The 15018-nt window shown below is 35.2% G+C and overlaps 1 protein-coding gene across 2 annotated transcripts; it reads left to right on the forward strand.

The window, feature by feature from the left end:
* Positions 1 to 1304: 1304 nt before the first annotated feature.
* Positions 1305 to 3719, forward strand: LOC145115855 (uncharacterized). 2 transcript variants are annotated; one of them, XM_079052213.1, is made up of 2 exons: positions 1305 to 1391; positions 1917 to 3719. In XM_079052213.1, exon 2 carries the CDS (start codon positions 1919 to 1921, stop codon positions 3509 to 3511), a length of 1593 nt encoding a protein of 530 aa, XP_078908339.1. In that variant the 5' UTR covers positions 1305 to 1391; positions 1917 to 1918; the 3' UTR covers positions 3512 to 3719. The 2 variants fall into 2 exon arrangements, with proteins under 2 accessions (XP_078908339.1, XP_078908338.1); XM_079052212.1 differs by having other exon boundaries at positions 1311 to 1391; positions 1909 to 3719.
* The last annotated feature ends 11299 nt before the right edge of the window (positions 3720 to 15018 follow it).

Below are 15018 nucleotides of genomic sequence, written 5' to 3' on the forward strand. Positions count from 1 at the left end.
GAAAAGTTTAAATAATAGAAGATGCTATATATTGAAAACTTCATATTTTTTGTTTCTCGCTGAATACATGTTCATACATATAGTTGATCATCACATTGGATTTCTTTATTTAAACTTCTTTGTAAAATCGGATTCATGTGTCAATTTTGTTTGTTGTAATAACAAAAAATAACTATCTAGAATGGAGCAATTGTCATTTGTCGATAAGGAGGTTTTTGGCAAAAAAAGGGCTTTTAACAAATGTAAAAAGGTATTACAAACGTTGATAATTACAACTCCTACTGAAATCAATATGGATTGTCATATATGAGATTAGAACAACTTTACATACCTTTTGTCATATATATGTGATCGAATGTATGATTTAATTTACGAAAATGCAACAGATTGAAAAATACATATAAACAACTATATTAAAATCTCATAGAAAAAAGAATACACACTAAATAGAACACATATTAAAATCTCTATATTAATAGTATAATTTAGGGTTACTAGTGTAACTAGTTTTTGACAAACTATAATTTAATAGTATAATTTAGGGTTACTTTTAATTTCTTAATTGTTTTTTTAAGAGAAATCACACAAATAATCCAAACCTATTTTTATAATTAGATATTTCATATACAAAAAAGTTTTTATATAGAAAAAATAAGATTTTTATGTGAAAATATGTTTTTTTTTGTATAAATATGAGTTTTAAAGAAAAAACATATTAGAAACAAACTTTTGAGAAAAAAAGTTGTAAAAAAAACTAAAGTTAGGATGAATTCATAATAAAATTCTAAAATTTGGGCAAAAAGGTAAATTTTGGACAAAATTTGTAAAAAAATTTAAAATCTGGGCCAAAAATGTAAATTTTGAACCAAATTTGTAATAAATTTTGAAATCTGGGCCGAAAATGTAATTTTTGAAAGTTGGATGACCTGTTGACCGGGTCAAAGGGTTAAATTGAATACGATTACCGGTATTTGGGACTTAATTGAATAAAAAAAATATATAAGGGTTAAATCGATTATGAGGCCAATATGTAGGGACTTTATTGTAGTTTTCCCTATATATATATATATATATATATATATATATATATATATAAAAGAAAAAAAAATATAAAAGTAAGGGTAAAATTGTCTTTTTAAATGGACTCAGGATGTAGAGTGCAATTTGTTTAAACCATAGGGATGCATCTTGATAAAATTTCAAAGGTTGGACTGAAAGTGAGAATCTGAACAAACCATGGGGTCCAAAACTGTAATTTACTCTTGTTGTAATTTTCCGAGGACGTTGTATAAATCGGGGAAAAAATAAAACATGAACCCTAGATCGGTCGTTGTTCTCTCACCCTGGACGGAACCGCCTGCTGCTGCTCGTGTCTCGATTTTTGTGATAAGGTAAATCCTCCGATTTGTTTTGCATATTGTTGTCTGGTCTTTGATGCGTGTGAATCCTCCATATGAACAATTGGATGCATAAACAACTGCGACTAAGCCCGAAATTACAAGATTGGGTTTTTCTTATACGTTTGGAATTCTGGGTATCAGTCGATGAGAAATTTTGAAACTTTTTGTGGTTTTGTAGAGATTTAAGGCTATGTGGTACGGCCGATCAGAGGAATGACTATGGGCTTTTAGTTCATGGTTCACTCAACCTCATATCACCGAACTAAATTGTTTAAATTGTTTTAGTGGCTTTACAGATATTGTGGATTTGTGATTGTGCGTTGTTTCCAAAGGATATGACCCTCAGGCATAGACTTAATAATGCCCCTATAACTATACATACAATACATGGAACCATATTTGATATGTATGTATATGCAATTTTTTAGGCATGATTGGTTGGTGTACCTGTTTATATATATAAGATAAGATGTTTGTGGAAATCGGATCATGTGTTAACTTGTTATAGGTTTGAAGGTATGAGACAAGAAGTAGAAGATGTTCCGGAGTTGATGCATCTTATACAATCACGGTTGGCGTATGAAGAAGCAGGGCGCACGAGTGTGTTGTCCAAGTCATGGCTTCACGCTTGGTCTACCATCCCTATCCTCAGATTTGTTGTTCGACGACAAAAGAGCATGAAGTTGGAGGACGTGGATCGCACTCTCATAAGGTATCTCCGTGACGACATACCGATCGAAAGGTTTTTCCTTGTTATCGACATCGAGGACCAGGAGTCAGCTTCTCATGCTGAAAAATGGATCGGGCCCATCGCAACCAAAACCTGTCTTAGAGAGTTTGACCTCTCAATCAAGCTTTTTGGTGCCTCGTTTACGTTGCCAGATGAGATACTCTCGGGTGAGAATCTTAACCTAACCAAAATAAAAGTTGAAGCTTCTATGGCATCTCGTTATTCCTTTTGGATGACAACCAGCCAACGTCCTGTGATCAACTGTGTTTCCCTACGAGAACTTCACTTAGAGGGTGTGAGCATAAGTGAAGAGGTACTCCATGACTTATTGTCGTCTTGTACCTTGCTTGAGAAGATAGTGCTTATAGATTCTTGCAAAGGGTTCAAGACTCTCAAGGTTAAAGACCTTCCTCATCTTTATGAATTACGAATAGCTTTGGATGCTGCAAGCTCTACTGCTTTGGAACTCAGTGATGTCCCAAATCTTGACGTGTTCAGCTGCGATCTACATAATTTGCGACCATTTATGCCCCTTATTCCATTCAACGCCCATTCAGTATTCTTAGCAAGCAGTCTGACACAATTAAGCTTAGATGTTGTGATACAGGACTACGAGTGTCTGGACATGATCAAATCGGGACTTCCTTTTCTTGATAGTTTGACACTTTTTATGAGATATTGGATGTTGGGAAGCTTCCATTTCACATGTGCTTCCATCAGGAGGTTGTGCTTGAAGTCGTGCGAAAGCAGCCTTATCGATATACAAGTACATGCTCCAAAATTACTTTTGTTCGAGTTCAGCGGCAACATATTGCCCAGTCTCTTATTTCCAGTCTCGTCTCTCAAGCACACCATGATTACACTCTCACTCCACACTCCTGTTGATGTTGATTTTTTTCTTAAGATGAGGGAAACACTCATGTTATCATGCAAGTGCCGCCTTTCTATATTAACTGACTACTTCAAGGAGGTGGTGGAGGAGGAGGAGGAGGAGCTGCCTTTGGACATCGACATCGACATCGATGAACTAAGAAAAAGGCTCTTGTTTCCTCCTGCTAAGAACGTGCAACAACTCTCGTTTCAAACGGGACGCGATGAATGCATGTGGGAACGATCCCCCTTTTTTGATGCATTCTTTGAGATTTGCCATCCTGAGCACGTATTTGCAAACTCAGACATCCGCTTCAGAAACAAAAATCATTTTTGCAGGCTCATGCTGAGGGAGGTCTTGGAGAAGAAGACCAAACCCGCATATTGGGCTCGTTACCTCAAACATGTTCAAATAAGAAGGAATCGTTATAAAAAATGGAAAACCCTAACAAATTCCCAGAGAAGCTTTCTAGAAAATGGCTCCCTAAATTTCAAACTAAAATGGTGTTAACGATCCTGCTGGGTCACCCATTTCTTGTACTATTGTTACATGCTTTAGTTTTTGTTTTATCCTGAGTGTTACAAACATATTTAAACATTTTGATTTGAATAATCGTATATTTGTATTTGTAATTATAATGGTTCAACTCTATAGATTACTGATGGGTATTTGTAATCATAAATGCTTTGTAACCTTTTAATAGAATTATATTATGTCATCAACTCATGTTGGATGGATGCCTTGTTTTAAAAACAATTACTTTTTTCGATTATTTATTTATTTATTTATTTTATTATTATAATTTTTTTTTTATATTCGGACCAATTACGAAAGAAATTTAAACCATAAAGGTCGTCCGTGTAATTTAAAATAACTAGTTAACAGAGGTATGATTAAAAACTAATGAAATGGTTTAATTAACATGCAAAGTAAAAATTAGATGGCCTATTATGAAAGAAAAAAAAAACGGTTAAATCGGACCAAATCCATAACTTCAGTAACATTATCCCTATTATCTATCTCCATGTTCCTTTTAAACTATTTCATAAGCCTTCATTCTAAACCAATAAATAGTTCCAGCAAGTAAGTTTGATCAAGTTGATGGTCAACTGGACCTAAAGTCGACCTATATCAATAAATTCAAATTCAAGTTAATAGTCGTGTGATGGTAGTTGATTGCTTTTGAACAACCTGGTTGGGAAAGTAATAAAAGTATGGGCTAAAGCAAGTAATATCAACATACTTTACATTACCACATCTTGCTTTCATATCTTTTTGTTTCATATATGCCATTTCCATTGTTTCCGTATCAATATTTACAACCTTTGAAAGCTTACCAAATTATAGCATTGTACTTATTGTACTTTATTATTAAGACATTATACTTTCCATTAATAAGCATTATTACCAAAAAAAAGTGTTGCTATATTGTCTAAAACGACAAAAATACATTGCATGGAACTGAGAAAATTAAAAAGGTTACTGTTGTGTCAAAATTAATATATTACCATCTTTAAAATATATCTATAAGAACACAAGTTGTTTTACAAGTCCTTGTATTCTAAAATTTTATTTACCAAATAGGTGTAGTTTTAAAAATATTTACCATATAAATATAGTTTTTAAAATTATATATATTTTTAAAACTTTCAGCTTTTATTTTATTCTTACTGTTTTTTTAAATATATTATTTTTGACTTTTTTAAATTTTGTACTATTAGTTTTCATCAAGTCTTTTACAAACATCATTTTTTTATTATGTCTCATTTCATCTATAAACAATTGAATCTAAATAAATGTTCTAGATTATGATTCGTTGTATATAAACAGTAATAAAACATTGTGAGGTTAATTAGTATGCCACAATAATGTGTATGTATTGCTTTCGCAAAGCGTTGTATCAAAACCAATGAGGTTTCTTAAGTTGAAATTAGATTGTGGCTTAAATACTTACCTCGACTAATAAACTATATAACAAAAATAGTTAAATTAACAAATTCAACAAAAATTAAAATTGATTAAACGAATAAAATTAAAAATAAATAAGATGAAATTTATGTGTTGTTTTTGTAATATTAGTTATCGAACTTCATCTATTCAAGATTTTTTTTTTTTTTTGTAAGAATCCATTGTTGGGTTCGGTCAGTAACATTATACCTATTATCAAGGGCGAATCTACATTGATTGAAAGGGTGTCCATGGACAACCTTTGTTTTCATAATATAAGGGTAATATAATGTTAATTTACATATAGAATAAGCGTCTATAACTAAACACATAAAATGGACACATGTTATCACTTAACAATTTCTCTATGAATATATGGTCTCACATCTTGATTTTCGCAAATAACTAAACACATAAAATGGACACATGTTATCACTTAACAATTCCTCTATGAATATATGGTCTCACATCTTGATTTTCGCAAATAACTCTACACTGACTTTCCTATCTAATTCCAATCATCCTAACTTAATAATTCGTATATGGATACAATAATTAAGTCATGACTCAACAGGAAAAAAAAGTCATAGGCAAATGGATGATCATTTTTAGAATTTATTTATTTTATATGATATATTTTTTTAAATTGTGTTTGATTTTTGCTATTAAAATTATATTTATGTTAGATGGTATTTTTTTTAAACTTATGTTTGATATTTGGTATTCAAATTATAATTGATTTAGATGATATTATTGACAATCCGACCCGATAACAAAACCTTTTCGACTATTTTATTTATCCTCTGATCGAATTGGACACCCGTAAGTTTGAATTCTAGATTCGTCACTGCCTATTATATAGGTTTTAATTCAAGATTGTTAGCATTGTTATATAAGATGAATTATATATCTAGAACATTTATTTAGATTCAAAAAATTGTTTTGATAATGAAATGAGATAATATACTGAGACTAATTAACTAGTTATTGTCTATGGATTAATTATTTAATTAACAAATAAATGGTAAAATTCTTGTGGTTAGAAAACATGTTTAATATTGATAAACAAAATATGTAGGATGATAATGTTTAGATTTTGTTTGTTTGAGAATATCCAAAATAATAAACAAACTATGAAATAAAATCTTTGTTTAACGTTATCAAATTGTTACTAGAATGATACTAATTACAATTAATGATAAAAAAAAATTATAGAACAATATGATAATTTGGAAAACCAAAAAGTTAAATGTGATGACATAATATTTGTTTTACGTTATTATATATATATATATATATATATATATATATATATATATATATATATATATATATATATATATATAGGTTCAGGTTCATTTGAGACCATTCTAATTTTATGAGACCGTGAGACCAAATCTAAAAATAATTTTAAAATGCAAAATAAATGGAAAAATCAAAAAAATTCTTTTTTTAAATATTATTTTCGGAACTTGAATTAACAAAAAAAATAAAAAAATAAATAAAAAAAATCCCTTTTTTTTTGAAAAATACGTGAAATATTCTAATAGAATATTACACTGACATATTCTAAAAAATAATTTTAAAATGCAAAATAAATGGAAAAATCTAAAAATTCTTTTTTTAAATATTATTTTCGGAACTTGAATTAACTAAAAAAAATAAAAAAAAATAAAAAAAAAAATAAAAAAAATCCCATTTTTTTTAAAAATACGTGAAATATTCTAATAGAATATTACACTGTACGCGTATTCTAAAAAATAATTTTAAAATGCAAAATAAATGGAAAAATCCAAAAAAAAAAATTTTAAATATTATTTTCAGAACTTGAATTAACTAAAAAAAATAAAAAAATGCGTCTCACGGTCTCACAAAATTAGGTCGTCTCACATGAACCTAACCCTATATATATATATATATATATATATATATATATATATATATATATATATATATATATATATATATATATATATATATATATATATATATATATATATATATATATGGGAGGGTTAATGCGAAAATGCAAATAATTTGCGAAAACGAGAAAACAATGAAAACATATGAAATTGTGCCACCTCAACCTTATATAGTACTATGCTCGATTTTATGATTTTTTTTTAATTCAATTTTTTTAAGGTGTCCTCACGAGTCCTCACCGAAAAAAGAGTTCTCACCCGATCTTATATATATATATATATATATATATATATATATATATATATATATATATATATATATATATATATATATATATATATATATTGAGAGAGAGAGATGATCATTTGAGAACTCATAGTTTTCCGAAAATTCAAGAACTAAAAGTGGAACGTTAGATTAATTGTTTGAATGACTTAGATGATGAGTGACATATATTGTAAATATGAGCATGTTTAGTGGCATATTTGGTTTTTGTAAACATCATCACAAGGGTTATATCGGTATTAAAAAACAAAAAATTAATTCAGGAAATTAGATGATACCCCCAAATCCAATCGATTATGTATCTCCCTAAGTCCTCAATCGTCTCACTCACCATCCCTCTTTCTCTCACAGTTTCATTGGTGATTGTTTCCCCAATCCAGAACCACCGTCCAAGATCTATATGCGCCTCCGTGAACTGTCCCGCCTATCAGCTACCGAATCCTCCGCCTCATTTGGCCACTCCTTCGCTCCATCTCATCAGGTATAAACAAAATACGTTGGATTCAAAAGTCAATTTCTCTCATCATCAACTCTCGACTCTCGCACACACACACTTGCGTCGTCGGGTATTCTGTTTCTTTCTCATATCAGATTCTTCTTTTAAATCCATTATTCAGTGTATAATTCTGACTTCTGCTCCTTGATTTCAAGTTCTTCTCTTACTTCTATGCCTTCGTGAACTGTCTATCTCTCGTCTCCGATCGATTTTGAATCCACCCTCTTCACCTCCATAATTGTCACACCCCCGAACCAGACGGAGGAAACGTCCGAGGGCTTGCACGTGACTTCATCCTTGGAGTATCATCACAAAGAATATAATTAAAAGATAACATCATCATCACCGCACATGTAATATAACAACGTACATTGGTTACATCGAGTAGTGTGTTTGAATATTACATGCCAAAATAGTTAAAGTCTGATGAAATAGAAATATAACAAAACATCCATTAGTATGTTCAACCCAACCTGCTTCAGCGGTTTCCTGATAATACAAATTAATTTAAAAAGGTCAACATAAAAATGTTGGTGAGTTCATAAGCATGTTTGAGAAAATGATTTGTATAACTTTGTAATCACAAGAAAATCCTGTATTTTCTTAAAATAGTTTAGTATGTTTGTGTCCGATCTAGTATTAATGCATGTGTGTTATCGTTTAATAGAATGTCAAAAGTGCATGAAGAGAATGTAAAGAGAATGCCCCCAGACAACCCTATGTTGCCTGTAAAAGAAGAAAAGAATGGTCTCCCGTAAATTTCATAATGTTAATTCCTCTAAGTGAGCCGTCATAACCATAATAAATAATGACAATTTCGCCTGTCTTGGCGTTTGTGAACGCCGATGGAAAATAGAATAAGGTTTTCGTCACCCTAGACTCGTGTAGTCTAACTGTAGCGAACAGCTCAGGTGTGGGGTGTCATCCCCGTATAGATCTATACACAAACCCCCGCTCTCCCACCAAGAGACTCTGGTTATAACTACAGGCTACGATCATACACTCAATAGGTGTCAACCGACACGTCTCACTAGATCCTTAATCAGATTTACGCGAAGAAAAGCATATAAAACTCATTCCAGGCCCAATGAACCACGTAAGTGAGCAACTAAGGCTCACTATGCATGTAAGTCATATTTAGGCCCGAAAGGAATGATGTTATATAACATGGGCCCAAAATATATGTAAAAGGACAACTAAGGCCCATTTCACATGTAGGGTATTTATAGGCCCAAATAGCACGCAAATAGTATCCAAGGTCCGTCGCGCATGTTAATGGGTCAATGAGGCCCAATAAACATATAAATAGTATTCAGGACCTATCAAGCATATTAATGGACCACAAAGGCCCAATAATATGAGAATGACAAAAATTAGTCCGTTTGTTATTTTTGTTGCTAGTATTAGTTCAATTATTCACCAAAGTGGCATGAAAGGCCCACTTTTTGTAAAAATGACATTCTTGGCCAATTAAGCCCAAAAATTTACATTTAAGGCCCAATTTTAGTAAAAAATTACATTTTTGGCCCCTTTTTGGACAAAACTTGTATTTAAGGCTAGTTTTTGTAAAAATAACATTTTTAACTCACTTTTGTCAAAAATATCATATTTGGCTTGATTTTTATAAAAAAAACATACATATTCAGCCCATTATAGAAAATTTTATCTTTTTGGCCCAAATTACTATATTTTCGCAACTTTAACCCTTATTATCAAAAATTTACATTTTTGGCACAACTTTCTTGAAAATGACATTTAAGCCCACAAAAGATCAAAAATTACAATTTTTGGGCCCAAAACCGTGAGAAGCCCAAATAAGGCCCATTTATGAAAATGTTTACATTTTTAGTCCTTGAAAGGTCTCAAATGTCGAGATTAGCCTTTGTTTAGAAAAAGTTTCCTTTTGAACCCCTTACTAGTCGTGAGTTACATAAATACCTCATATTTTTGTCACTTTGTCAATTTTTGCCCCTTTCATAAAGTTTTTCTTAGCTTCAAGAAATCTAGATGTATTTAAAACCTTTTTCTTGTAAGATGAGTTGAAATAAGTGTTATGTCATACCAGTATCATCATCTTTTAGTAGATCTTTAAGTTTATGAAGTTTTTAACACATAAACATATATATAACTAGAAAAACACACCAAATCATGCATACACACATAAATCTACACCAAAAAACTTGTATTCTCCCCCAAAACAAAGTAAAAATCAAAAATAGGGGGTATGAACTCACTTTGCTTTGATGTTCTCGGTTTTTGATGAAGAATGGATGAGATCTCGGCCCTAGATGTGTTTTGAGGAGATTTTTGAGCTCTAAGATGTTCTAAGAGCATAGATCATGAAATGATGTGGGTTAAGAAGAGATTTTTGGTGTAAACTTGAAGTTAAAACTATGGAGTCTAACCAAAAACTTACCAAAAGTGACGAGCCTTGATGAAATGTTCTTGGCGTGCCCTTGAAATTCTCGAAAACTAGGAGGATGGAAGGGGAAAGTTCTTTGTGCTAAAGAGGAAAAAGAGAGAGAATTCTTGAGTTTGAAGATGAAAAGTGATGGTGGTGATGAAGGCCCTATAGCCGAGAGTGAGAAGAGATAAGAGAGAGGAGAAAGGTTGACTTTTGAAGATGATGATGTGAGAGAGCATAGATACATGCACTCTTGCATGGATATCCACCACATATTGATGAGGTGTCACCCAATTTCCCTCCCATTTGATTTTCCTTTTTTTTGTTGTTGTTGTTGGGCCGAGTATAAGGGAAAAGAAGAGAGAGGATGAATGAGTTTGGGCCCTTTCTTGATTTAGTTCGAATTTATGAGGCCCAAGATGGAAGATTTTCGGCCCATTGGGCCCTTATGAGGGTTCACGACCCAATGAGCCCATGAATATAGTTTACGGCCCATTAGGGCTTATGAAAACATTCACAGCCCATCATGGCCCATTAGAGACAAGATGAATCATTCTAGGCCCACATGACCCAAAATACTTTAGTTTCATGGATGTGGGTCCAATTAGAGCCCAACTGGGGTTCCTTGGCCCAAAATAGCTAAATTGAAAGTTTACTGGTCCATTAGGCCCAATAAGAGGATCCTAGTCCATAATAAACTTGAACCGGGATTTTTAGGGTTTTCAACCCATAGTTGAATATATATGGAATGTATTGTATTAGGTTTTGAACTTCACTCAGGAATTTGGATTCAAATGGATGATTTCATTTTAGCATATAGCAGGATATTCACTTAGAGTACAAGTCTTGCAATGACTGATGTGTACAAGAAAATAGAATCTCCTAGCTAAAAATGCTAGTTGTGACATCATCCCCCCCCCCCCCGTTAGAGGGAATTTCGTCCCGAAATTCTTTCGAATGGTAGGATTATGAACGAGAGAATAAGTGAGGGTACTTCTGCTTCATCTGGTCTTCCCGTTCCCATGTGAATTCCGGTCCACGCTTGGCGTTCCATCGAACCTTCACAATCGGAATGCGGCTCTATTTCGTACGCTTCACTTCCCTATCCATTATCTCGACTGGTTCTTCGATGAATAGTATATTCTTGTTTATTTCGATCTCTTCTAGATGAATGGCAAAAGTTTCATCTGATAAGCACTTCTTCAAATTCGAGACGTGGAACATGGGGTGTACGTTGCTGAGCTCCGAAAGTAGCTGCAGCTTATAAGCTACCGGTCCAATTCGGGTAAGAATCTCGAACGGTCCGATGTATCGTGGGTTTAGTTTTCCTCATTTTCCAAATCGAATCATCCTTTTCCAGGGAGAGACCTGTAACAGCACTCGATCTTCGATTTGGAATTCCAGGGGTTTTCGTCGTTTGTCAGCGTAACTCTTTTGTCGGTCACGTGACGCTTGGAGTCGGGCTTTGATTTGGATTATCTTCTCTGTAGTCTCTCGGATGATTTCTGGTGTTGTAAGGGTGCTGTATGGTGATTGTCCTTTTTCTAGCTGGGTGTCACCCACCTCAGCCCAGCAGAGAGGCGATCTGCATTTGCGACCATATAGGGCCTCAAAAGGAGCAACCCTTATGCTTGTATGATAGCTGTTGTTGTATGAGAATTCAATCAAGGGAAGTGGGTATCCCATGACTTTCCGAAATCGATCACACAGGCTCGAAGCATGTCTTCGAGTGTTTGGATGGTTCGTTCGCTTTGGCCATTGATTTGAGGGTAGTAAGCGGTGCTCAGGTCCAACTGTGTTCCCATAGCCTTCTGGAGTGACTGCCAAAACCGTGAGGTAAATCTACTATCTCGATACGAGATTATAGACACTTGCACTCCGTGGAGTCTCACGATCTCTTTGATATAGATTCGTGTTAATCTTTCCATCCTGTATGAGTCTTTTATTAGCAGGAAATGAGCGGATTTAGTTAACCTATCGACAATCACCCAAATAACATCCAATCTGTCTGTCGTATTAGGTAATTTGGTTACGAAGTCCATTATAATCCTTTCCCATTTCCACTCGGGTATTATTGGCTGTTGTAATAGTCCCGAGGGCTTTTGGTATTCCACTTTCACCTTGGCGCAAGTGAGACACTTGCCCACGTAAGTGGCGATCTCTGCCTTCATATTTGGCCACCAATAATGTTGTTTGATGTCCAGGTACATCTTATCCGAACCTGGAGGGATGGAATATCGCGTTTTATGGGCTTCGTTCATGATCATTTCTCTAAATCCCCCATGATTAGGGACCCAGATTCTATTCATGAAGTAGTAAGTTCCATCCTCCTTGGCTTCAAAGTTCTTATCCATACCACGCAGTGTTTCATTCGCGACGTTCTCCGGCTTCAATGCATCCGATTGGGCTTCCTTGATCTGCGAAGCAGCTCAACCCACCTTCGCTGCCTTATGTTTAGCTCCTTTTGGTTTAGAATGTGCTGGAGGCTTTTGTGATCGGTGAAGATGGTGCATTTTGTACCGTAGAGGTAGTGCCTCCAAAATTTTAGGGCGAAGACCACAGCTCCCAACTCGAGATCATGAGTGGTGTAATTAACTTCATGCGTCTTCAATTGCCTGGATGTGTAAGCTATCACCTTTCCACGCTGCATGAGGACACAACCTAACCCTTGATTCGAAGCATTGCAGTAGACTACGAATCTTCGGTTCCCACCGGTAAGGATAGCATTGGTGCACTACAGAGGGCTCGTTTCAAAGTTTGGAAGGCGACTTCTTGCTTTTCCATCCAGTTGAAAGACACACCCTTTTGTGTCAAGGTGGTGAGGGGTTTGGCTATCTTGGAAAAATTATGGATAAACCTTCGGTAGTAGCCTGCGAGACCCAAGAATTGTCGGATTTCTGTTGGCGTTTTCGAGATCGCCCCACCTTCAATGGCCTTTATCTTGGAAGGATCTACATGAATCCCCTCCTTACCGACCACGTGACCCAAAAAGTTTACACTGCGGATCCAGAACTCGCATTTGGAGACCTTCACATATAATCTTTCAGCTCTTAGGGTTTCCAAGATTTGACGAAGATGTTGACCATGCTCTTCTTTGCTTCGAGAGTATATAAGAATATCGTCGATGAAGACGATCACGAAATTATCGAGGAATGGGCGGCAGATTCGATTCATGAGGTCCATAAATGCAGCGGGGGCATTTGTTAGACCGAAGGGCATCACAACAAATTCGTAATGACCGTATCGAGTTCGAAAGGCAGTTTTTGGAATGTCCTCTTCTCGGACTCGAAGTTGATGATAACCGGATCTTAGGTCTATTTTGGATAAGTAACTAGCTCCTTGAAGCTGGTCAAATAGATCGTCGATCCGAGGAAGTGGGTATCGGTTTTTGACAGTGAGCTTGTTTAATTCCCTATAATCGATGCACATTCTGAAAGATCCGTCCTTTTTCTTGACAAACAAGACCGGAGCTCCCCAGGGTGAGAAGCTTGGTCGGATGAATCCTTTGCTCAATAAATCGCTTAGTTGGATGGATAAATCCTGCATTTCGGTGGGGGCTAACCTGTAGCGTGACTTGGCAATCGATGTGGCTTCGATTATTAGGTCGATTCGAAATTCGACCTGTCTTTCTGGGGGTATTCCCGGAAGGTCTTATGGAAATACATCCGGGAAGTCACATGCCACTGGAATGTCTTTAATGTTTACGTCTTCTTTGGTTTTATCCACAACATGAGCGATGAATGCGTAGTTTTTCTTGTGCAGACACTTTTGTGCCTTGATGCACGAGATAAGACGAAGATTGGCGCTGGGTTTATCACCGTAGATTATTAGGGTTTCGTGATTGGGGAGATGAAGGCGAATGACCTTCTCGCGAGACATAATATCAGCATGATGGGGGCTTAACCTATCCATGCCAATTATCACATCAAAACTCATAATATTTACTGGCATCAAATCTATTTGAAATGAATGATTGTTTAGTGTTAAAGTGCACCCTACATAAACATCTTTGGTTGTTTCGGTTTTCCCATTAGCCATTTCCACCGTGAAGGCTTCGTTGAGCTTCTGGGGTTGTTGATTTAGTAAATGTTTGAACTTGTTACTAACGAAGCTTCGCTCGGCTCCGCTATCGAATAAAATGCATGCATAAGTGTTGTTTAGTAGAAACGTACCAGTAACAACCGTTGAGTCCCGAACTGCTTCACCTTGACCCAATGTCAATACCCTTCCTGATGCTCCTGCCCCTTAGTTGTTGGCTTTGGGGCAATCACGTTTGAGATGACCAGTTTATCCACACCCATAAAAAGTGTAACTGGCCCCAACATTGTGGTTGTTGTTATTGTTGTTGCGATTGTTGTGGTTGTTGTTGTTTGACTGTTGGTTCTGTTGAGGCTGAGTTCTATAGTATCTTGCGGTATGACCCTTCCGATTGCAACTTGTGCAATGCATCTCCCTGCATTATCCATGATGGTGAAAATTGCATCTGTTACACTTGGGTAGGGTCCCTGAGTATTGTTTGCGAGCATTTGGTGTAGATGAGGCTGGAGCATGTGGTGTTGAGCTGACCTGGGCAGTAGCAGTGTGGACTGCTACTGTTTGTTGCTTCTTCGATGACTCTGAGTTTTGTCGCCCTTTTCGCTTGCTTTTCTTGCCTTTCTTGTTATCACTCTCCTTTTTAACTTCATCTTCTCCTGCTTTGGCACCCTTCTTGTTTCCATGTTCGTATAACTTCTTGGCTAGCCTTTTAGCACTGCCATACGTTCCAGGGTTTGTTGCGATTACATTTCCTTGAATTGGAGAGGTCAATCCCCAAATGAATCTTTCAATCTTTTTCCCTTCAGACGTGATCATTCTAGACACAAGAGTGACAAATCACCGAACCTTGAGATGTATGCATCAATATCAGAGTTTTGGACTGTGAGATTCCATAGTTCTTGCTCCAACTTCTGGATTTCTCCCCTT

Source organism: Lactuca virosa, chromosome 5 (genome assembly GCF_052849685.1).
Source record: "Lactuca virosa cultivar CGN04683 chromosome 5, Lactuca_virosa_CGN04683_v6, whole genome shotgun sequence".
Lineage (NCBI taxonomy): Eukaryota > Viridiplantae > Streptophyta > Magnoliopsida > Asterales > Asteraceae > Lactuca > Lactuca virosa.